Source organism: Oncorhynchus mykiss, chromosome 13 (assembly GCF_057628025.1).
Source record: "Oncorhynchus mykiss isolate SJ-2025 chromosome 13, ASM5762802v1, whole genome shotgun sequence".
Classification (NCBI taxonomy): domain Eukaryota; kingdom Metazoa; phylum Chordata; class Actinopteri; order Salmoniformes; family Salmonidae; genus Oncorhynchus; species Oncorhynchus mykiss.
In genome coordinates this window covers 83,368,543-83,393,870 of record NC_143034.1, presented here as the reverse complement: position 1 = coordinate 83,393,870, position 25,328 = coordinate 83,368,543, and the positions used below count along the sequence as shown (strand labels likewise).

General features: G+C 48.9%; 1 protein-coding gene across 1 annotated transcript in view; it reads left to right on the top strand.

Moving 5' to 3' along the window:
- Positions 1 to 25,328, top strand: part of cacna1ha (calcium voltage-gated channel subunit alpha1 Ha) — a 156,540-nt gene that overhangs the window by 105,757 nt on the left and 25,455 nt on the right. Inside the window, exons 20-30 of the mRNA XM_090194382.1 lie at positions 3,803 to 3,903; positions 4,409 to 4,532; positions 8,463 to 8,531; positions 9,342 to 9,526; positions 11,676 to 11,802; positions 18,194 to 18,319; positions 18,535 to 18,624; positions 19,244 to 19,457; positions 22,275 to 22,426; positions 22,874 to 22,983; positions 23,157 to 23,290. Coding sequence (XP_090050508.1) covers positions 3,803 to 3,903; positions 4,409 to 4,532; positions 8,463 to 8,531; positions 9,342 to 9,526; positions 11,676 to 11,802; positions 18,194 to 18,319; positions 18,535 to 18,624; positions 19,244 to 19,457; positions 22,275 to 22,426; positions 22,874 to 22,983; positions 23,157 to 23,290 — 1,432 coding nt within the window. The remainder of the gene's footprint in view (positions 1 to 3,802; positions 3,904 to 4,408; positions 4,533 to 8,462; positions 8,532 to 9,341; positions 9,527 to 11,675; positions 11,803 to 18,193; positions 18,320 to 18,534; positions 18,625 to 19,243; positions 19,458 to 22,274; positions 22,427 to 22,873; positions 22,984 to 23,156; positions 23,291 to 25,328) is intronic.

The following is a 25,328-nucleotide window of genomic DNA, read 5'->3' as shown; positions in this document are numbered from 1 at the left end:
TCTCTCTCTCTCTCTCTCTCTCTCTCTCTCTCTCTCTCTCTCTCTCTCTCTCTCTCTCTCTCTCTCTCTCTCTCTCTCTCTCACTCACTCACTCTCCCCTCTATCTCCTCTCTCTCTCCTTCTGTTCTCCCTCTCTCTCCTTCTGTTCTCCCTCTCTCTCTCCTTCTGTTCTCCCTCTCTCTCTCCTTCTGTTCTCCCTCTCTCTCTCCTTCTGTTCTCCCTCTCTCTCTCCTTCTGTTCTCCCTCTCTCTCTCCTTCTGTTCTCCCTCCCTCTCTCCTTCTGTTCTCCCTCTCTCTCTCCTTCTGTTCTCCCTCTCTCTCTCCTTCTGTTCTCCCTCTCTCTCTCCTTCTGTTCTCCCCCTCTCTCTCCTTCTGTTCTCCCTCTCTCTCTCCTTCTGTTCTCCCTCTCTCTCTCCTTCTGTTCTCCCTCTCTCTCTCCTTCTGTTCTCCCTCTCTCTCTCCTTCTGTTCTCCCTCTCTCTCTCCTTCTGTTCTCCCTCTCTCTCTCCTTCTGTTCTCCCTCTCTCTCTCCTTCTGTTCTCCCTCTCTCTCTCCTTCTGTTCTCCCTCTCTCTCTCCTTCTGTTCTCCCTCTCTCTCTCCTTCTGTTCTCCCTCTCTCTCTCCTTCTGTTCTCCCTCTCTCTCTCCTTCTGTTCTCCCTCTCTCTCTCCTTCTGTTCTCCCTCTCTCTCTCCTTCTGTTCTCCCTCTCTCTCTCCTTCTCTTCTTGTTGTGTTTGTTTATAGAGTCCTGTCAGGGAGAGAGAGCAGCCTCTCTGTTACTCTCCTCTCTCAGGGAGAGAGAGCAGCCTCTCTGTAACTCTCCTCTATCAGGGAGAGAGAGCAGCCTCTCTGTTACTCTCCTCTATCAGGGAGAGAGAGCAGCCTCTCTGTAACTCTCCTCTATCAGGGAGAGAGAGCAGCCTCTCTGTACCTCTCCTCTATCAGGGAGAGAGAGCAGCCTCTCTGTAACTCTCCTCTATCAGGGAGAGAGAGCAGCCTCTCTGTAACTCTCCTCTATCAGGGAGAGAGAGCAGCCTCTCTGTACCTCTCCTCTATCAGGGAGAGAGAGCAGCCTCTCTGTAACTCTCCACTATCAGGGAGAGAGAGCAGCCTCTCTGTATCTCTCCACTATCAGGGAGAGAGAGCAGCCTCTCTGTAACTCTCCTCTCTCAGGGAGAGAGAGCAGCCTCTCTGTAACTCTCCTCTATCAGGGAGAGAGAGCAGCCTCTCTGTATCTCTCCACTATCAGGGAGAGAGAGCAGCCTCTCTGTACCTCTCCTCTATCAGGGAGAGAGAGCAGCCTCTCTTTAATTCTCCTCTATCAGGGAGAGAGAGCAGCCTCTCTGTAACTCTCCTCTATCAGGGAGAGAGAGCAGCCTCTCTGTAACTCTCCTCTATCAGGGAGAGAGAGCAGCCTCTCTGTAACTCTCCTCTCTCAGGGAGAGAGAGCAGCCTCTCTGTAACTCTCCTCTCTCAGGGAGAGAGAGCAGCCTCTCTGTATCTCTCCACTATCAGGGAGAGAGAGCAGCCTCTCTGTAACTCTCCTCTCTCAGGGAGAGAGAGCAGCCTCTCTGTAACTCTCCTCTCTCAGGGAGAGAGAGCAGCCTCTCTGTATCTCTCCACTATCAGGGAGAGAGAGCAGCCTCTCTGTAACTCTCCTCTCTCAGGGAGAGAGAGCAGCCTCTCTGTAACTCTCCTCTATCAGGGAGAGAGAGCAGCCTCTCTGTATCTCTCCACTATCAGGGAGAGAGAGCAGCCTCTCTGTACCTCTCCTCTATCAGGGAGAGAGAGCAGCCTCTCTTTAATTCTCCTCTATCAGGGAGAGAGAGCAGCCTCTCTTTAATTCTCCTCTATCAGGGAGGGAGAGCAGCCTCTCTGTAACTCTCCTCTATCAGGGAGAGAGAGAGAGAGAGAGAGAGCAGCCTCTCTGTTACTCTCCTCTATCAGGGAGAGAGAGCAGCCTCTCTGTATCTCTCCTCTATCAGGGAGAGAGAGCAGCCTCTCTGTATCTCTCCTCTATCAGGGGGTTACACCAGTCCAACTCTCTCCCCGACCCCCACCAGTCCCCGACCCCCACCAGTCCAACTCTCTCCCCGACCCTCACCAGTCTAGTCAATATCTTAACTCTCTCCTCGACCCCCACCAGTCCAACTCTCCCCCCAACCCCCACCAGTCCAACTCTCCCCCCGACCCCCACCAGTCCAACTCTCTCCTCGACCCCCACCAGTCCAACTCTCTCCTCGACCCCCACCAGTCCAACTCTCTCCTCGACCCCCACCAGTCCAACTCTCTCCTCGACCCCCACCAGTCCCACTGTCTCCTCGACCCCCACCAGTCCAACTCTCTCCTCCACCCCCACCAATCCAACTCTCTCCTCGACCCTCACCAGTCCAACTCTCTCCCCGACCCCCACCAGTCCAACTCTCTCCTCGACCCCCACCAGTCCAACTCTCCCCCCAACCCCCACCAGTCCAACTCTCCCCCCGACCCCCACCAGTCCAACTCTCTCCTCGATCCCCACCAGTCCAACTCTCTCCTCGACCCCCACCAGTCCAACTCTCTCCTCGACCCCCACCAGTCCCACTGTCTCCTCGACCCCCACCAGTCCAACTCTCTCCTCCACCCCCACCAGTCCAACTCTCTCCTCGACCCTCACCAGTTCAACTCTCTCCTCGACCCCCACCAGTCCAACTCTCTCCTCGACCCCCACCAGTCCCACTGTCTCCTCGACCCCCACCAGTCCAACTCTCTCCCCGACCCCCACCAGTCCAACTCTCTCCTCGACCCCCACCAGTCCAACTCTCTCCTTGACCCCCACCAGTCCAACTCTCTCCTCGACCCCCACCAGTCCAACTCTCTCCTCGACCCCCACCAGTCCAACTCTCTCCCCAACCCCCACCAGTCCAACTCTCTCCTCGACCCCCACCAGTCCAACTCTCTCCCCGACCCCCACCAGTCCAACTCTTTCCTCGACCCCACCAGTCCAACTCTCTCCTCGACCCCCACCAGTCCAACTCTCTCCTCGACCCTCACCAGTCCAACTGTCTCCTCGACCCCCACCAGTCCAGTCAAAACACAGGAGTTTAGTTTAGTTTTCTATTAAGATAAACAGCGGATACCTTCCCCGCTACTTCAGTTAACTGAGGAGTAGCCAGTTTCTGTTCTGCTTGCTTGCTTTTTTACAACTCGGTGTGAAAGAGTTCAACACGCTGACAGCAGCTGCCTCTGTTCAACTCTCCCGTGTTGATCCAGCCCGCCTTTTCAGAAGCTTTGCCTTCACACAGTCTGTCCGCCCGCTCTGTGGTGTCGAGCGCGGTCCTAAATTCAGCTGGCTGAAAACCTCCAAACAGCCTACCCAGACTGCTCTAGGGCATCCGCATGGTCCTAAAGCACACCGAGGCCGTTTTTGGTGTCACGGTGCAATGATAAAACTGTGTGGGGGGGACAACAATTACCCCCCCCCCCCCCCATCATCCCCAGTGAAAGTTGTGCCCCTGGTGAGCAGTTTGGGTTGACGTAACAGTGGAGAGTTGGTTGTTAGCAGTTTGTACTGACTTCGTTGCTGACTGTGTTTTCCCCTGCTGACTGTGTTCTCCAACCCTGCTCACCGAGAACTGAGCACTTTGTTGATGGCGTGTTTCCCAGAATGCATTAGTCTTCCAGTCTGACGGGACAAGCGAGAGTTGTTGTTCCCTGCTGCTAGAGAATGAATGTTCTGCACCGTCATGGAAACACACATCCAAACTTAGAGACTGACGATGTAGAGGAAGGAGTGTGTGTAATGCTGACCTCTGTCCTCTGTAGAACCTGTGGTTCCGGGTCAGGAGAACGCTGCAGAGCCACAAGCCACGCTGGTGTAGAGAACATGAAGACTGGAACCTCTACCTGTTCTCCCCTCAGAACTCGTGAGTCACACAAATACACACACACACATGTACACGTACACGCACACACACACACACATACTTGTTGTCTCACCTTCTCATAAATACTGTATCTTCCTCCTCTGTGCTGATTTCCCCCTCCCTCCCTCCTTCCCTCCCTCCCTCCCTCCCTCCCCTCCCACCTCTCTCCCCTCCCTCACCTCTTCCCCCTCCCTCACCCCATCCCCTCTCTCCCCCTCCCCCTCACCCCATCCCCTCTCTCCCCCTCCTCACCCCCTCCCCCCTCTTTCCCCTCCCTCACCCCATCCCCTTCCCCCTCTCCTCTCCTCTCCTCCCCTCCCTCCCCCCACCCAACTCCCTCATCCCATCCACCTCCCCCTCCCCCCTCTTTCTCCCTCCCTCACCTCACACCCCCATCCCCTCCCTCCCTCCTTCCTCCACCCTCCCTCACCTCACCCCCCCCCTCCCCTCCCTCCCTCCCTCCCTCCCTCACCTCACCCCCCCCCCCCTCCCCTCCCTCCTCTAGGTTCCGTGTGTGGGCTAAGGGGATGATCTCTCATAAGATGTTTGATCACGTGGTCCTCCTCTTCATCTTCCTCAACTGTATCACCATCGCTCTGGAGAGACCCGGCATTCTGCCTCACAGCACCGTAAGACACTAGGGCTGGTGTTATACCCTATTTTACTATATACCAGTATTGATGCATTTTACTTTACCTTCTAGAACCCTATTTATACTTTACCTTCTAGAACCCTATTTATACTTTACCTTCTAGAACCCCATTTATACTTTACCTTCTAGAACCCTATTTTTACTTTACCTTCTAGAACCCTATTTATACTTTACCTTCTAGAACCCTATTTATACTTTACCTTCTAGAATCCTATTTTTACTTTACCTTCTAGAACCCTATTTATACTTTACCTTCTAGAACCCTGGTTTTACTTTACCTTCTAGAACCCTGTTTTTACTTTACCTTCTAGAACCCTATTTTTACTTTACCTTCTAGAACCCTATTTATACTTTACCTTCTAGAACCCTATTTATACTTTACCTTCTAGAATCCTATTTTTACTTTACCTTCTAGAACCCTATTTATACTTTACCTTCTAGAACCCTGGTTTTACTTTACCTTCTAGAACCCTGTTTTTACTTTACCTTCTAGAACCCTATTTTTACTTTACCTTCTAGAACCCTGTTTATACTTTACCTTCTAGAACCCTATTTTTACTTTACCTTCTAGAACCCTATTTATACTTTACCTTCTAGAACCCTATTTATACTTTACCTTCTAGAATCCTATTTTTACTTTACCTTCTAGAACCCTATTTATACTTTACCTTCTAGAACCCTGGTTTTACTTTACCTTCTAGAACCCTGTTTTTACTTTACCTTCTAGAACCCTGTTTTTTACTTTACCTTCTAGAACCCTATTTTTACTTTACCTTCTAGAACCCTATTTATACTTTACCTTCTAGAACCCTATTTCAATGTGGTTGGTTAGGCTTCATTATTAATGCCATTTCAGACTTGAAGTCGATACAACAACTATGATAGCTGAGGTTCATAGATTGGTATGAATATTAGTTCAGAACCTAACATTTTAGTAAATGCTTTCGGCTAGCTAGATTTTTTTACATCCACTGTTTCCCAAGACGACAGCCTGGTTTACTGGTTTTCTCAGGAGTCCCTAAAACATTAAACAATGTCATACTGTACTCATTTCGTAACACCAGCTAGCTGGCTGGCTAATGTTAGCCAGTCAGTTAACTTGCTAAATCACGATTTTCGTAAATTAACTTTATGACAAAAAATGATGCGTTTGTCTCTACATTAACTAACATATTCTCTCCATTGTAAACGTTTTGCTTGACTCGTTATGACGTTATAATTACTTACATTTGTTTCCACCGTAATGTTTTGCTTGACTCGTTATGACGTTATAACTACTTACATTTGTTTCCACCGTAATGTTTTGCTTGACTCGTTATGACATTATAATTACTTACATTTGTTTCCACCGTAATGTTTTGTCAGCCATCTTCACCCAGGGACGGGCAGCTCCCGTCAAATTCATCATTGGAACCACTCAATATGATTGGTTATATAAAAACCTGGGGACCCAAATGCATAATGAGTGATCTAACTCCCCCTGGTGGTGGTCTGGAGCCGTGATGCTGGGTAACCTCTAGCTCCCCCTTGTGGTGGTCTGGAGAAATTAAGCCGTGATGCTGGATACCTCTAACTCCCCCTTGTGGTGGTCTGGAGCCGTGATGCTGGGTACCTCTAACTCCCCTTGGTGGTGGTCTGGAGCCGTGATGCTGGGTACCTCTAACTCCCCCTTGTGGTGGTCTGGAGAAATGAAGCCGTGATGCTGGATACCTCTAACTCCCCCTGGTGGTGGTCTGGAGCCGTGACACTGGATACCTCTAACTCCCCCTGGTGGTGGTCTGGAGCCGTGATGCTGGATACCTCTAACTCCCCCTGGTGGTGGTCTGGAGCCGTGATACTGGATACCTCTACCTCCCCCTGGTGGTGGTCTGGAGCCGTGACACTGGATACCTCTAACTCCCCCTGGTGGTGGTCTGGAGCCGTGACACTGGGTACCTCTAACTCCCCCTGGTGGTGGTCTGGAGCCGTGACACTGGGTACCTCTAACTCCCCCTGGTGGTGGTCTGGAGCCGTGACACTGGGTACCTCTAACTCCCCCTGGTGGTGGTCTGGAGCCGTGACACTGGGTACCTCTAACTCCCCCTGGTGGTGGTATGGAACCGTGATGCTGGGTACCTCTAACTCCCCCTGGTGGTGGTCTGGAGCCGTGACACTGGGTACCTCTAACTCCCCCTGGTGGTGGTCTGGAGCCGTGATGCTGGGTACCTCTAACTCCCCCTGGTGGTGGTCTGGAGCCGTGACACTGGGTACCTCTAACTCCCCCCTGGTGGTGGTCTGGAGCCGTGACTCTGGGTACCTCTAACTCCCCCTGGTGGTGGTCTGGAGCCGTGACACTGGGTACCTCTAAGTCCCCCTGGTGGTGGTCTGGAGCCGTGACACTGGGTACCTCTAACTCCCCCTGGTGGTGGTCTGGAGCCGTGACGCTGGGTACCTCTACCTCCCCCTGGTGGTGGTCTGGAGCCGTGACACTGGGTACCTCTAAGTCCCCCTGGTGGTGGTCTGGAGCCGTGACACTGGGTACCTCTAACTCCCCCTGGTGGTGGTCTGGAGCCGTGATGCTGGGTACCTCTACCTCCCCCTGGTGGTGGTCTGGAAACTCGCCAACTTCTAAAGGAGGAACCACTGTAGCTAAACACATTGTTTCATAAATCAGTTAGCTAGCTGGCTAGTTACATGAGGTAAGAAAACATGGAATGTTTAAATCTAATTAGTGTCCCCTTGGAAACATTGACCACCACTTTCGTTCCTACCCTGTCAATAATTCCTCCCTTAGGCTTAGTCATTCTTTGTCATGTCAAACAACAATGTATTCAAGGTGCCGCCCACTATATTATAATTAGAATAATCATTCTATTTTCATAATTCCAACAATTCACCAATTAATTAGGGCTATCTCTGCCTTGACATCTTTTTCATACCGGATGACAACAAGGCAAGTCTGTTGGGTTGTCAGTGTTTGACATGAAGGAAACAATATCACAGGGCCCCTTTTTTTTACAGATGGCCAGAAACTTGTTCTTCCCCCCAATCACACTTGTAGACGATGTCGTCGTGGCGATGTCGGCTAGCTAAGCTCGTACATAGAAAGGCATCATCTGGTCTAACGGTCATCTGAACAACTAAGCTCGTACATCATCTGGTCTAACGGTCGTCTGAACAACTAAGCTCGTACATCATCTGGTCTAACGGTCGTCTGAACAACTAAGCTCGTACATCATCTGGTCTAACGGTCGTCTTTTTTTACCTTTATTTTACTAGGCAAGTCAGTTAAGAACAAATTCTTATTTTCAATGACGGCCTAGGAACAGTGGGTTAACTGCCTGTTCAGGGGCAGAACGACAGATTTGTACCTTGTCAGCTCGGGGGTTTGAACTTGCAACCTTCCAGTTACTAGTCCAACGCTCTAACCACTAGGCTACCCTGCCGCCCCAGGGTCTGAACAACTAAGCTCGTACATCATCTGGTCTAACGGTCGTCTGAACATCTAAGCTCGTATGTAGAAACGAATCGTCTGGTCTAACGGTCGTTTGCCGTCGGAACTATGTGTGTGTAGACCGTCAAATCAAAACCACTACTTTGATATAAAGTCGGGTTTTTTTGTGTTTTTTTACGAAAATGAAAACATGTCAGTTTGTCATCTTCAAGAGGTTGGAGAAATAACTTGATCAACTATTTAAGATATTTAGCTCCAATCCAAGGTTGTTCCTTTTAGATTAGGAGAAAATTAATAACTAATGAATGATTTTTTTTTCACTTCTCTCGTTGACTTCCCGAACCCCGGCTAATCGTTCCCAGATGTCTTGCGATGTCTCTCCTACTCTCCCTCCAGGAGCGAGTGTTTCTGAGTGTCTCCAACTAGAAACTCTCTGCTCTAATATACTGTCTCTCCTACTCTCCCTCCTTCCAGGAGAGAGTGTTTCTGAGTGTCTCCAACTACGTGTTCACTGTCATCTTCCTGGCTGAGATGACTGTCAAGGTAATACTCTGTTTCAGTTTGTTGTCTGTTTCAGCCTGTTGTCTGTTTCAGTCTGTTGCCTTTCTCAGTTGGCTGTCTGTTTCAGTCTGTTGTCTGTTTCAGCCTGTTGCCTGTTTCAGCCTGTTGCCTGTTTCAGTCTGTTGCCTGTTTCAGCCTGTTGCCTTTCTCAGTTGGCTGTCTGTTTCAGTCTGTTGTCTGTTTCAGTCTGTTGCCTGTTTCAGTCTGTTGCCTTTCTCAGTTGGCTGTCTGTTTCAGTCTGTTGTCTGTTTCAGCCTGTTGCCTGTTTCAGTCTGTTGCCTTTCTCAGTTGGCTGTCTGTTTCAGTCTGATCTCTATTTCAGTCTGATCTCTGTCTCAGTCTGTTGTCTGTTTGAGTCTGCTGTCTGTTTGAGTTTGTGGTTTGTTTCAGTCTCATGTTTCAGTCTGCTGACTCAGTCGGTTGTCTTTTGTCTGTTTCTGTCTGCTGTCTGTTTCAGTCTGATCTCTGTTTCTGTCTGCTGTCTGTTTCAGTCTGCTGTCTGTTTCAGTCTGCTGTCTGTTTCAGTCTGTTGTCTGTTTCAGTCTGCTGTCTGTTTGTCTGATCTCTGTTTCAGTCTGATTTCTGTTTCAGTCTGTTGTCTGTTTCAGTCTGATCTCTGTTTCTGTCTGCTGTCTGTTTCAGTCTGCTGTCTGTTTCAGTCTGCTGTCTGTTTCAGTCTGTTGTCTGTTTCAGTCTGCTGTCTGTTTCAGTCTGATCTCTGTTTCAGTCTGATCTCTGTTTCAGTCTGTTGTCAGTCCTGGAGTTATTGTCTTCTTAATGTTGTGTCTATAGATTGTAGCGTTGGGGTTCTGCTGGGGTAAACAGAGCTACCTGAAGAGCAGCTGGAATGTTCTGGATGGGATCCTGGTGTTTGTCTCTCTGGTGGACATCCTTGTTTCTCTGGCCTTGACTGGAGGGAACCGCATCCTGGGAATCCTCAGAGTACTACGACTGCTACGCACACTAAGACCTCTCAGGTAGGACCACACTATGACGACACTACAACCACACTACGACCTCTCAGGTAGGACCACACTATGACCACACTACAACCACACTACGACCTCTCAGGTAGGACCACACTACGACCTCTCAGGTAGGACCACACTACGACCTCTCAGGTAGGACCACACTACGACCACACTACGACCTCTCAGGTAGGACCACACTACGACCACACTATGACCTCTCAGGTAGGACCACACTACGACCACACTACGACCTCTCAGGTAGGACCACACTACGACCTCTCAGGTAGGACCACACTCCAACCACACTACGACCTCTCAGGTAGGACAACACTACGACCTCTCAGGTAGGACCACACTACGACCAAACTACGACCACAATACAACCACACTACAGCCACACTATGAGCTCTCAGGTAGGACCACACTACGACCTCTCAGGTAGGACCCCACTATGACCACACTACGACCTCTCGGGTAGGACCACACTACGACCACACTACGACCTCTCAGGTAGGACCACACTACAACCACACTACAACCACACTACGACCTCTCAGGTAGGACCATATTACGACCACACTACAAACACACTACAACCAAACTACAACCACACTACAACCACAATACAACCACACTACAGCCACACTATGAGCTCTCAGGTAGGACCACACTACAACCACACTACGACCTCTCAGGTAGGACCACACTACGACCACACTACAACCACACTACAACCAAACTACAACCACACTACAACCACAATACAGCCACACTATGACCTCTCAGGTAGGACCACACTACAACCACACTACGACCACACTACGACCACACTACGACCTCTCAGGTAGGACCACACTACGACCTCTCAGGTAGGACCACACTACGACCACACTACGACCTCTCAGATAGGACCACACTACGACCTCTCAGGTAGGACCACACTACGACCTCTCAGGTAGGACCACACTACGACCACAATACAACCACAATACAACCACACTACAGCCACACTATGAGCTCTCAGGTAGGACCACACTACGACCTCTCAGGTAGGACCCCACTACGACCACACTACGACCTCTCAGGTAGGACCACACTACGACCACACTACGACCTCTCAGGTAGGACCCCACTACGACCACACTACGACCTCTCGGGTAGGACCACACTACGACCACACTACGACCTCTCAGGTAGGACCACACTACAACCACACTACAACCACACTACGACCTCTCAGGTAGGACCATACTACGACCTCTCAGGTAGGACCCCACTACGACCACACTACGACCTCTCAGGTAGGACCACACTACGGCCACACTACGACCTCTCAGGTAGGACCCCACTACGACCACACTACGACCTCTCGGGTAGGACCACACTACGACCACACTACGACCTCTCAGGTAGGACCACACTACAACCACACTACAACCACACTACGACCTCTCAGGTAGGACCATACTACGACCACACTACAAACACACTACAACCAAACTACAACCACACTACAACCACAATACAACCACACTACAACCACACTACAACCACAATACAGCCACACTATGACCTCTCAGGTAGGACCACACTACAACCACACTACGACCACACTACGACCACACTACGACCTCTCACGTAGGACCACACTACGACCACACTACAACCACACTACAACCAAACTACAACCACACTACAACCACAATACAACCACACTACAGTCACACTATGAGCTCTCAGGTAGGACCACACTACAACCACACTACGACCACACTACGACCACACTACGACCTCTCAGGTAGGACCACACTACGACCACACTACAACCACACTACAACCAAACTACAACCACACTACAACCACAATACAACCACACTACAACCACAATACAACCACACTATATCCACACTATGAGCTCTCAGGTAGGACCACACTACAACCGCACTACGACCACACTACAACCACACTACGACCTCTCAGGTAGGGGGGTGTGTATGTGTGTGTATAATGTGTAAGGTGTGTGTGTGTGTGTATGTGTGTGTATAATGTGTACGGTGTGTGTGTGTGTATGTGTGTGTATAATGTGTACAGTGTGTGTGTGTGTGTGTGTGTGTGTGTGTGTGTGTGTGTATAATGTGTACGGTGTGTGTTGCAGGGTGATCAGTCGAGCCCCAGGGCTGAAGCTGGTAGTGGAGACTCTGATCACGTCTCTGAGACCCATCGGGAACATCGTCCTCATCTGCTGCGCTTTCTTCACTGTGTTTGGAATACTGGGAGTACAGGTAACACACACACACACACACACACACACACACACACACACACACACACACACACACACACTAACGCACACACACACTAACGCACACACACACACACACACACACTAAGCAGACACCTCGACGGCCCCTGAAAGAACTTCATTGGACTCTATGTAAACTGGAAACCACATATCCTGAGGCTGCATTTATTGTAGCTGGGGCATTTAACAAGGCTAATCTGATAACAAGGCTCCCTAAATTTTATCAGCATATCGAAATGTGTGACCCGGGCATGGCAGAATTCAGGATCATTGCTACTCTAACTACCGCGACGCATACAAAGCCCTCCCTCCTTTCGGCAAATCTGACCACGACTCCATTTTGTTGCTCCCAGCCTATAGACAGACACTAAAACTGGAAACGCCTGTGCTCGGGTCTGTTCAACGCTGGTCCGACCAATCGGATACGTCACAATGCTGCAGACACCTTGGGGAAAACGTGGAAAACGTAAGCTGACTCCTAGCTCCTTCACAGCCATATAAGGAGTCATTGCCATGAGGCGGTTTCAAAAAATGCGGCACTTCCTGATTGGATTTTTATCTGGGTTTTTTCTGTAACATCAGTTCTGTGGCAATCACAGACAATATCTTTGCAGTTTTGGAAACGTCAGAGTGTTTTCTTTCCAAAGCTGTCAATTATATGCATAGTCGAGCATCTTTTCGTGACAAAATATCTTGTTTAAAACGGTACGTTTTTCATCCAAAAATTTAAATAGCGCCCCCTATATTCAAGAAGTTAATCATGGAAAGGTAACCGGAAACATGACCGAATACAAACAATCAAGCAAGCGTTATTATAGAGACAAAATAGAGTTGCAATTCAACGGCTCCGACACAGGGTCTACAGTCAATCACAGACTACAAAAAGAAAACCAGCCCCGTCGCGGACCAGGATATCTTGCTCCCAGACAAACTAAACAACTTCTTTGCTCGCTTTTGAGGACAACACAGTGCCACTGACACGGCCCGCTACCAAAACCTGCAGGCTCTCCTTCACCGCAGCCGACGTGAGTAAAACATTTAAACGTGTTAACCCTCGCAAGGCTTCCGGCCCAGACGGCATCTCCAGCCGCATCCTCAGAGCATGCGCAGACCAGCTGGCTGCTGTTCCCACATTCTTCAAGTTGGCCACCATTGTCCCTGTTCCCAAGAAAGCTAAGGTAACTGAGCTAAACGACTATCGCCCCGTAGCACTCACTCTGTCATCATGAAGTGCTTTGAGACACTAGTCTAGACTAGTCAATGTGTCAATGTGATCATAGAGAGCCCTTGGTTCTCTATGGTATTGTAGGTCAGGACGTGACTAGGGGGGGTGTTCTAGTTAACCTATTTCTATGTTGGTGTGCTTGGTATGGTTCCCAATTAGAGGCAGCTGATTATCGTTGTCTCTAATTGGGGATCATATTTAATTTCTCCATTGTTCCCACCTGGGTTGTGGGATATTGTTTGTGCTTGTGTGTTTGGGCCACTACGACTTCACGTTCTTTTTAAGTTTTGTTGTTTTGTTTCTAGTTTCACTTTGTATTAAAAAGGTGTGGAACTCAATGCTGCGCCTTGGTCCGCTAATTTTGAAGAACTTGACACAAGGATCATATCACCTCCACCCTACCTGACACCCTAGACCCGCCCCAATAGGTCCACAGATGATGCAACCGCAATCACACTACCCTAACTCATCTGGACAAGAGGAATACCTATGTGAGAATGCTGTTCATTGACTACAGCTCAGCATTTAACACCATGGTACCCTCCAAACTCGTCATTAAGCTCGAGACCCTGGGTCTGAACTCCGCCCTGTGCAACTGGGTCCTGGACTTTCTGACGGGCCGCCCCCAGGTGGTGAAGGTAGGAAACAACATCTCCACCCCGCTGATCCTCAACACTGGGGCCCCACAAGGGTGTTTTCTCAGCCCCACTACAGTGGTAGGCCTGATTACCAACAACAACGAGACGGGCTACAGGGAGGAGTTGAGGGCCCTCAGAGTGTGGTGTCAGGAAAATAACCTCACACTCAACGTCAACAAAACAAAGGAGATGATTGTGGACTTCAGGAAACAGCAGAGGGAGCACCCCCCCTATCCACATCGAAGGGACAGCAGTGGAGAAGGTGGAACATTTTAAGTTCCTCTGCGTATACATCACCAGGCCTCCAGTGCGCCTCCCCAGTCCGGTACGTCCTGTGCCGGCTCCCCGCACTCGCCCTGAAGAGTGTGTCACCAGCCCTGAGTCTCCAGCAACGGTCTACAGCCCGGAACCTCCATTGACGGTCCACGGCCCGGAGCTTCCTTCGCCTGGTGCCCAGTCCAGGCATGGCGTTCAGCCCGGCTTCATGGCCGGAGCCGGCCCCGACGCTAGTTGCCCATCCTAACCCTCCCCATCTAGGTTCAGGTTTTACGGTCGGAGTCCGCACCTTTGGGGGGGGGCCCTGACCATAGAGAGCCCTCGGGTTCTCTATGGTGTAATAGGTCAGGGGGGGTTTCTAGTTATTATAGTTCTATGTTGGTGTGTTTGTATGGTTCCCAATTGGAGGCAGCTGTATATCGCATACTTAGTGTGTCCCTTTTTCCCACCTGCCTCGCATTGTTTTGTTTAGTGCCTATGTGCGCTACGTACTGCACGTTCTTTAATTCTTTGCTGTTTTGAACTTTCACTGTAATAAATATGTGGAACTCGACTCCTTGGTCCACTCTCATCTCATATGTATATACTCTATCTATAGCATCTGCTCTTTGGTCCGCTCTTTCTTACGACGAACGTGACAATACCCTACATTACTCATCTCATATGTACAGTGGGGAGAACAAGTATTTGATACTCTGCCGATTTTGCAGGTTTTCCTACTTACAAAGCATGTAGAGGTCTGTAATTTTTTTAATCATAGGTACACTTCAACTGTGAGAGACGGAATCTAAAACAAAAATCCAGAAAATCACATTGTATGATTTTTAAGTAATTCATTTGCATTTTATTGTCCATAGTGTTATTCCCTGTCCTCTCTGTCCCCTGGGTTGGTTTTGTCTAGTTGTTTAAGCGGTAGTCAGTAGTGTTATTCATGTCCCCTGTCCTCTCTGTCCCCTGGGTTGGTTTTGTCTAGTTGTCTAGTTGTTTAAGGGGTAGTCCATAGTGTTATTCCCTGTCCTCTCTGTCCCCTGGGTTGGTTTTGTCTAGTTGTCTAGTTGTTTAAGGGGTAGTCCATAGTGTTATTCCCTGTCCTCTCTGTCCCCTGGGTTGGTTTTGTCTAGTTGTCTAGTTGTTTAAGGGGTAGTCCATAGTGTTATTCCCTGTCCTCTCTGTCCCCTGGGCTGGTTTTGTCTAGTTGTTTAAGAGGTAGTCAGTAGTGTTATTAATGTCCCCTGTCCTCTCTGTCCCCTGGGTTTGTTTTGTCTAGTTGTCTAGTTGTTTAAGGGGTAGTCAGTAGTGTTATTAATGTCCCCTGTCCTCTCTGTCCCCTGGGTTGGTTTTGTCTAGTTGTCTAGTTGTTTAAGGGGTAGTCAGTAGTGTTATTAATGTCCCCTGTCCTCTCTGTCCCCTGGGTTGGTTTTGTCTAGTTGTCTAGACAAATCTGTCGTTCTGCCCCTGAACAGGCAGTTAACCCACTGTTCCCAGGCCGTCATTGAAAATAAGAATTTGTTCTTAACTGACTTGCCTGGTTAAATAAAGGTAAAATAAAAAATAAAAAAAGGGGTAGTCCATAGTGTTATTCCCTGTCCTCTCTGTCCCATGGGTTGGTATTGTCTAGTTGTCTAGTTGTTTAAGGGGTAGTCCATAGTGTTATTCCCTGTCCTCTCTGTCCCCTGGGTTGGTTTTGTCTAGTTGTCTAGTTGTTTAAGGGGTTGTCAGTAGTGTTATTCATGTCCCCTGTCCTCTCTGTCCCCTGGGTTGGTTTTGTCTAGTTGTTTAAGGGGTAGTCAGTAGTGTTATTCATGTCCCCTGTCCTCTCTGTCCCCTGGGTTGGTTTTGTCTAGTTGTCTAGTTGTTTAAGGGGTCAGTAGTGTTATTCCCTGTCCTCTCTGTCCCTTGGGTTGGTTTTGTCTAGTTGTTTAAGGGGTAGTCCATAGTGTTATTCCCTGTCCTCTCTGTCCCCCGGGTTGGTTTTGTCTAGTTGTTTAAGGGGTCAGTAGTGTTATTCCCTGTCCTCTCTGTCCCCTGGGTTGGTTTTGTCTAGTTGTCTAGTTGTTTAAGGGGTAGTCCATAGTGTTATTCCCTGTCCTCTCTGTCCCCTGGGTTGGTTTTGTCTAGTTGTCTAGTTGTTTAAGGGGTAGTCAGTAGTGTTATTAATGTCCCCTGTCCTCTCTGTCCCCTGGGTTGGTTTTGTCTAGTTGTTTAAGGGGTAGTCCATAGTGTTATTCCCTGTCCTCTCGGTCCCCTGGGTTGGTTTTGTCTAGTTGTCTAGTTGTTTAAGGGGTAGTCCATAGTGTTATTCCCTGTCCTCTCTGTCCCCTGGGTTGGTTTTGTCTAGTTGTCTTGTTGTTTAAGGGGTAGTCCATAGTGTTATTCCCTGTCCTCTCTGTCCCCTGGGTTGGTTTTGTCTAGTTGTCTAGTTGTTTAAGGGGTAGTCCATAGTGTTATTCCCTGTCCTCTCTGTCCCCTGGGTTGGTTTTGTCTAGTTGTCTAGTTGTTTAAGGGGTAGTCAGTAGTGTTATTAATGTCCCCTGTCCTCTCTGTCCCCTGGGTTGGTTTTGTCTAGTTGTCTAGTTGTTTAAGGGGTAGTCCATAGTGTTATTCCCTGTCCTCTCTGTCCCCTGGGCTGGTTTTGTCTAGTTGTTTAAGAGGTAGTCAGTAGTGTTATTAATGTCCCCTGTCCTCTCTGTCCCCTGGGTTTGTTTTGTCTAGTTGTCTAGTTGTTTAAGGGGTAGTCCATAGTGTTATTCCCTGTCCTCTCTGTCCCCTGGGTTGGTTTTGTCTAGTTGTCTAGTAGTTTAAGGGGTAGTCCATAGTGTTATTCCCTGTCCTCTCTGTCCCCTGGGTTGGTTTTGTCTAGTTGTTTAAGGGGTAGTCCATAGTGTTATTCCCTGTCCTCTCTGTCCCCTGGGTTGGTTTTGTCTAGTTGTCTAGTAGTTTAAGGGGTAGTCCATAGTGTTATTCCCTGTCCTCTCTGTCCCCTGGGTTGGTTTTGTCTAGTTGTCTAGCTGTTTAAGGGGTAGTCCATAGTGTTATTCCCTGTCCTCTCTGTCCCCTGGGTTGGTTTTGTCTAGTTGTTTAAGGGGTAGTCCATAGTGTTATTCCCTGTCCTCTCTGTCCCCTGGGTTGGTTTTGTCTAGTTGTCTAGTTGTTTAAGGGGTAGTCCATAGTGTTATTCATGTCCCCTGTCCTCTCTGTCCCCTGGGTTGGTTTTGTCTAGTTGTTTAAGGGGTAGTCAGTAGTGTTATTAATGTCCCCTGTCCTCTCTGTCCCCTGGGTTGGTTTTGTCTAGTTGTCTAGTTGTTTAAGGGGTAGTCAGTAGTGTTATTCCCTGTCCTCTCTGTCCCCTGGGTTGGTTTTGTCTAGTTGTCTAGTTGTTTAAGGGGTAGTCCATAGTGTTATTCCCTGTCCTCTCTGTCCCCTGGGTTGGTTTTGTCTAGTTGTCTAGTTGTTTAAGGGGTAGTCAGTAGTGTTATTCCCTGTCCTCTCTGTCCCCTGGGTTTGTTTTGTCTAGTTGTCTAGTTGTTTAAGGGGTAGTCAGTAGTGTTATTCCCTGTCCTCTCTGTCCCCTGGGTTGGTTTTGTCTAGTTGTCTAGTTGTTTAAGGGGTAGTCCATAGTGTTATTCCCTGTCCTCTCTGTCCCCTGGGTTGGTTTTGTCTAGTTGTTTAAGGGGTAGTCCATAGTGTTATTCCCTGTCCTCTCTGTCCCCAGGGTTGGTTTTGTCTAGTTGTCTAGTTGTTTAAGGGGTAGTCCATAGTGTTATTCCCTGTCCTCCCTGTCCCCTGGGTTGGTTTTGTCTAGTTGTTTAAGGGGTAGTCCATAGTGTTATTCCCTGTCCTCTCTGTACCCTGGGTTGGTTTTGTCTAGTTGTCTAGTTGTTTAAGGGGTAGTCCATAGTGTTATTCCCTGTCCTCCCTGTCCCCTGGGTTGGTTTTGTCTAGTTGTTTAAGGGGTAGTCCATAGTGTTATTCCCTGTCCTCTCTGTCCCCTGGGTTGGTTTTGTCTAGTTGTCTAGTTGTTTAAGGGGTAGTCCATAGTGTTATTCCCTGTCCTCTCTGTCCCCTGGGTTGGTTTTGTCTAGTTGTCTAGTTGTTTAAGGGGTAGTCCATAGTGTTATTCCCTGTCCTCTCTGTCCCCTGGGTTGGTTTTGTCTAGTTGTCTAGTTGTTTAAGGGGTAGTCAGTAGTGTTATTAATGTCCTCTCTGTCCTCTCTGTCCCCTGGTTGGTCCAGCTGTTCAAGGGTAAATTCTACCTCTGTGAAGGCCTGGACACCAGAAACATCACCACCAAGTCAGACTGTCTGCTGGCCAACTACCGCTGGACACGCAGGAAATACAACTTCGACAACCTGGGACAGGTGTGTGTGTGTGTGTGTGTGTGTGTGTGTGTGTGTGTGTGAACATTGTGTGTGAACACTGTGTGTGTGTGTGTGTCTGTGTGTGTGTGTGTGTGTGTGTGTGTGTGTGTGTGTGTGTGTGTGTGTGTGTGTGTGTGTGTGTGTGTGTGTGTGTGTGTGTGTGTGTGTGAGAGAGAGCACTGTGTGTGTGTGTGAACACTGTCTGTGTATTCCAGGCGCTGATGTCTCTGTTCGTGCTGTCCTGTAAGGATGGATGGGTCAACATCATGTATGATGGCCTGGATGCAGTGGGAGTAGACCAGCAGGTAACTCCTCTCCTCTCCTCTCCTCCTTTCCCCTCCCCTCCTCTCCTCTCCTCTCCTCTCCTCTCCTCTCCTCTCCTCTCCTCTCCTCTCCTCTCCTCTCCTCTCCTCTCCTCTCCTCTCCTCTCCTCTCCTGTATGATGGTCTGGATGCAGTCAGACTACCAGGTATATTTCAGGAGATTGTGTGACTCAGTGTGCAGAGGGAACACACACACCTCAGACACACACCCATATTGCAGGTAGGCTGAGTTTGGAGTCAGGCCCAGACAGACAGTGAGCCAGAGCCCTGAGGCTGTAGTTCATCTACGTGGGTATATTAACCCTACACACACACACACACACACACACACACACACACACACACACACACACACACACTGAATGTTTACCTTTCTCTCTCTCTCTCTCTCTCTCTCTCTCTCTCTGTCTGTTTCTCTGTCTCCCTCTCTCTCCTCCTCTCCCTCCTCTCTTTCTCCCTCCCTCTCTCTCTCCCTCCCCCCCCTCTCTCTCTCTCTCTCTGTATCCCTCTCTTTCTTTCTCTCTCTCTCTCTCTCTCTCTCTCTCTCTCTCCCTCCCTCTCTCTCTCTCTCTCCTCCTCTCCATCTCCCTCCCTCCTCCAGCCGGTGAGGAACCACAACCCGTGGATGCTCCTCTACTTCATCTCCTTCCTCCTCATCGTCAGTTTCTTCGTCCTCAACATGTTCGTGGGCGTGGTCGTGGAGAACTTCCACAAGTGTCGTCAGGACCAGGAAGAGGAAGAGCAGCGGCTACGGGAAGAGAAGAGGCTCAAAATCCTGGAGAAAAAGCGCAGGAGTAAGGAGAAGGATGGTGCCGGTCTGTAGTTTATTTTTCTGAGCACTGCCTGCTTTCATAACCTAACGGATGGAGAGGGGGAGAGAAGCAGACAGACAGACAGACAGACAGACAGACAGACAGACAGAGTGAGGGCTGTGACAGTAGACTGCATGAGGCTGCATGACCCTACCCAGCAACACCCACCTATCCTCCCCAGTTACTGCATGGATCCTTAGAGAGGGAGGTCTGACCTGATATCTCTACAGTATAAACCCTGCTACAGCTGATATCTCTATAGTATAAACCCTGCTACAGCTGACCTGATATCTCTACAGTATAAACCCTGCTACAGCTGATATCTCTATAGTATAAACCCTGCTACAGCTGATATCTCTACAGTATAAACCCTGCTACAGCTGACCTGATATCTCTACAGTATAAACCCTGCTACAGCTGATATCTCTACAGTATAAACCCTGCTACAGCTGATATCTCTATAGTATAAACCCTGCTACAGCTGATATCTCTATAGTATAAACCCTGCTACAGCTGATATCTCTACAGTATAAACCCTGCTACAGCTGATATCTCTATAGTATAAACCCTGCTACAGCTGATATCTCTATAGTATAAACCCTGCTACAGCTGATATCTCTACAGTATAAACCCTGCTACAACCCGACCTCAGGAGTAAATCTCAGTTGTCTTTTCATTCAGAGTTAGAGACAGCAGGTGCGGTAGAGAGAGAGAGAGAGTCGAAAACAGCAGGTCCGGTGAACATGTCAGGGTTTCACAGCCGCAGGCAGAACAGTTGAAACTGGAGCAGCAGCACGACCAGGTGGACTGGGGACTGCAAGGAGTCATCAGGTCAGGTAGTCCTGAGGCATGGTCCCAAAGGCTCAGGTCCTCCGGGAGGAGGAAGAGAGAGATAATTAGAGGGAGCATACTTCAATTCACACAGGACATCAAATTAGCTATGTTAGCTACATTAGCTACATTAGCTACGTATGCTACGTTAGCTACATTAGCTACATTAGCTACATTAGCTATATTAGCTACGCTATCTGCGTTAGCTATGTATGCTACGTTGGCTACATTAGCTACGTTAGCTACATTAGCTACGTTAGCTACATTACCTATGTTAGCTACATTAGCTACGTTAGCTACATTAGCTACGTTAGCTATAGAAGCTATGTTAGCTACATTATCTACGTTAGCTACGTAAGCTTCGTTAGCTACATTAGCTCTGAATGTGGGCATGATGTCGGCCCATCGTTGGGACATGCATGATTAAGGTCTATACACCGACAGCAGCATCATCTCTCTAACAAACACTACGGTACGATGCAGTCGGTGCTACTGTACCGGTAAACATGAGACGGTATCGTCGGTGGTGTACCGGGAAAACATGAGACGGTATCGTCGGTGGTGTACCGGGAAAACATGAGACGATATCGTCAGTGGTGTACCGGGAAAACATGAGACGGTATCGTCGGTGGTGTACCGGGAAAACATGAGACGGTATCGTCGGTGGTGTACCGGGAAAACATGAGACGATATCGTCGGTGTTACTGTACCGGGAAAACATGGTTTGATGGGCAGCAGACTCAGAAACATAGCTGGAACCGTTGACCAATAGAAAAGTAATCTTCAGTAATCCCAACGCCACTAAGCGGTAGTCCAGCAGGCGTTGGGATGACCTCACGTGTTTGTCCAGTTTGTCTCAGCAGGGCTGGGGGTTCAGTCAATATCAACATCAGCATCAATTGTAAAAAAAAAAATTCAATGGTTCCATTATTTTGGGCGATTTTTATTTTTTTCAATCATTGAATTGAATTTGCACTTTCTGACTGAATTGACTGAATGTCAACTCCCAAACCATATCTGTCTCATAGTTACTGTCTGTTACTGATGAGGTCATAGTTACTGTCTGTTACTGATGATGTCACAGCTACTGTCTGTTACTGATGATGTCACAGTTACTGTCTGTTACTGATGATGTCATAGTTACTGTCTGTTACTGATGATGTCACAGCTACTGTCTGTTACTGATGATGTCATAGTTACTGTCTGTTACTGATGATGTCACAGTTACTGTCTGTTACTGATGATGTCACAGTTACTGTCTGTTACTGATGATGTCACAGTTACTGTCTGTTACTGATGATGTCACAGTTACTGTCTGTTACTGATGATGTCACAGTTACTGTCTGTTACTGATGATGTCATAGTTACTGTCTGTTACTGATGATGTTACTGTCTGTTACTGATGATCTCATAGTTACTGTCTGTTACTGATGATGGCACAGTTACTGTCTGTTACTGATGATGTCATAGTTACTGTCTGTTACTGATGATGTCACAGTTATGTCTGTTACTGATGACGTCACAGTTACTGTCTGTTACTGATGATGTCACAGTTACTGTCTGTTACTGATGATGTCACAGTTACTGTCTGTTACTGATGATGTCATAGTTACTGTCTGTTACTGATGATCTCATAGTTACTGTCTGTTACTGATGATGTCATAGTTACTGTCTGTTACTGATGATGTCACAGTTACTGTCTGTTACTGATGATGTCATAGTTACTGTCTGTTACTGATGATGTCATAGTTACTGTCTGTTGCTGATGATCTCATAGTTACTGTCTGTTACTGATGATGTCACAGTTACTGTCTGTTACTGATGATGTCATAGTTACTGTCTGTTACTGAATGTCAACTCCCTCAGTAATGTCTCTGGTGATGTCACTCTGGTCCTCTGTACGTGCCACACCTGTGTGTATCTCTCTCTACGTGTAGGTGTTCTGACTGTGTGTGTGTGTGTGTGTGTGTGTGTGTGTGTGTGTTCCAGAGGCCCAACAGAGACCCTACTATGCAGACTACTCCCCCGTGCGTCTCACCATCCACACGTTGTGCACCAGCCACTACCTGGACCTCTTCATCACCATCATCATCGGCATCAACGTCGTCACCATGAGCATGGAGCATTACAACCAGCCACAGGTAACTACAGCAACCACATTACAGCCAACCTCAGGTAACTATAGCAACCACATCACGACCAGCCTCAGGTAACTATAGCAACCACACTACAACCAGTCTCGGGTAACTATAGCAACCACACGACAACCAGCCTCGGGTAACAGAAGTAACCCCACACATTGGTAACTATAGCAACCACACTGCAATTGGGTAAATTTGGTAACCATAGCAACAAGGAAAGTATGAAAATCAACCAACCGCTGGTAACCTTGATGGTCATACTATATAACTCTAATAGTATTCTGTCTGGGTCTTCTGGAACCTTCTTAATTCTACAGGAGGTACTAACTGTGTGTGTGTGTGTGTGTGTGTGTGTGTGTGTGTGTGTGTGTCTGTGTGTGTGTGTGTGTGTGTCTGTCTGTCTGTCTGTCTGTCTGTCTGTCTGTCTGTCTGTCTGTCTGTCTGCAGTATCTGGAGGAGGCTCTGAAGTACTGTAACTACCTGTTTACCTGTATTTTCATCATCGAGACCCTGTTAAAACTAGTGGCCTTCGGACTGCACAGGTTCTTTAAAGACAGGTACACACACACACACACACACACACACACACACACTACACACACACACACACACACACACACACACACACACACACACACACACACACACTACACACACACACACAAAAACTGTTCATCACTCGGTCATTGGATCTTGACACAAAAGTGTCTGTGTGTGTGTGTATATCCAGGTGGAACCAGCTGGACCTGGCCATAGTGCTGCTGTCCATCATGGGCATCACTCTGGAGGAGCTGAAGATGAACGCATCGCTACCCATCAACCCCACCATCATCAGGATCATGAGAGTCTTGAGGATCGCTAGAGGTAAACACAGCCCTGAGGATCACTAGAGATAGACACAGCCCTGAGGACCACTAGAGATAGACACAGCCCTGAGGACACAACCCTAAGGACCACTAGAGGTAGACAAACAGCCCTGAGGACCACTAGAGGTAGACACAGCCCTGAGGATCACTAGAGGTAGACACAGCCCTGAGGACCACTAGAGGTAGACACACAGCCTGAGGATCACTAGAGGTAGACACAGCCCTGAGGATCACTAGAGGTAAACACAGTCCTGAGGATCACTAGAGGTAGACACAGCCCTGAGGATCACTAGAGATAGACACAGCCCCGAGGACCACTAGAGGTAGACACACAGCCCTGAGGATCACTAGAGATAGACACAGCCCTGAGGACCACTAGAGGTAGACACACAGCCCTGAGGATCACTAGAGGTAGACACAGCCCTGAGGATCACTAGAGGTAAACACAGTCCTGAGGATCACTAGAGGTAGACACAGCCCTGAGGATCACTAGAGGTAGACACAGTCCTGAGGATCACTAGAGGTAGACACAGCCCTGAGGACACAGCCCTGAGGATAACTAGAGGTAGACACAGCCCTTAGGACACAGCTCTGAGGATCACTAGAGGTAGACACAGCCCTGAGGACACAGCCCTGAGGACCACCAGAGATAGACACAGCCCTGAGGACCACTAGAGGTAGATAGACAGCCCTGAGGATCACTAGAGGTAGACACAGCCCGAAGGACCACTAGAGGTAGACACACAGCCCTGAGGATCACTAGAGGTAGATACACAGCCCTGAGGACACAGCCCTGAGGACTACTAGAGGTAGACACAGCCCTGAGGACACAGCCCTGAGGACCACTGGAGGTAGACCCAGCCCTGAGGACCACTAGAGGTAGACACACAGCCCTGAGGACCACTAGAGGTAGACACAGCCCTGAGGATCACTAGAGGTAGACACAGCCCCGAGGATCACTAGAGGTAGACATAGCCCTGAGGACCTCTAGAGATAGACACATCCCTGAGGATCACTAGAGATAGACACAGCCCTGAGGATCACTAGAGGTAAACACAGTCCTGAGGATCACTAGAGGTAGACACAGCCCTGAGGATCACTAGAGGTAGACACAGCCCTGAGGACCACTAGAAGTAGACACAGCCCTGAGGACCACTAGAGGGACACACAGCCCCGAGGATCACTAGAGGTAGACATAGCCCTGAGGACCTCTAGAGATAGACACATCCCTGAGGATCACTAGAGATAGACACAGCCCTGAGGATCACTAGAGGTAGACACAGCCCTGAGGATCACTAGAGATAGACACAGCCCTGAGGATCACTAGAGATAGACACAGCCCTGAGGATCACTAGAGGTAGACACAGCCCTGAGGACCACTAGAAGTAGACACAGCCCTGAGGACCACTAGAGGGACACACAGCCCCGAGGATCACTAGAGGTAGACACAGCCCTGAGAACCTCTAGAGACAGACACAGCCCTGAGGATCACTAGAGATAGACACAGCCCTGAGGACCACTAGAAGTAGACACAGCCCTGAGGACCACTAGAGGTAGATAGACAGCCCTGAGGATCACTAGAGGTAGACACAGCCCGAAGGACCACTAGAGGTAGACACACAGCCCTGAGGATCACTAGAGGTAGATACACAGCCCTGAGGACACAGCCCTGAGGACAACTAGAGGTAGACACAGTCCTGAGGACACAGCCCTGAGGACCACTAGAGGTAGACACACAGCCCTGAGGACCACTAGAGGTAGATACACAGCCCTGAGGACCACTAGAGGTAGACACAGCCCTGAGGATCACTAGAGGTAGACACAGCCCCGAGGATCACTAGAGGTAGACACAGCCCCGAGGACCCTTAGAGATAGACACAGCCCTGAGGATCACTAGAGATAGACACAGCCCTGAGGATCACTAGAGGTAGACACAGCCCTGAGGACCACTAGAAGTAGACACAGCCCTGAGGACCACTAGAGGTAGATACACAGCCCTGAGGATCACTAGAGGTAGACACAGCCCGAAGGACCAC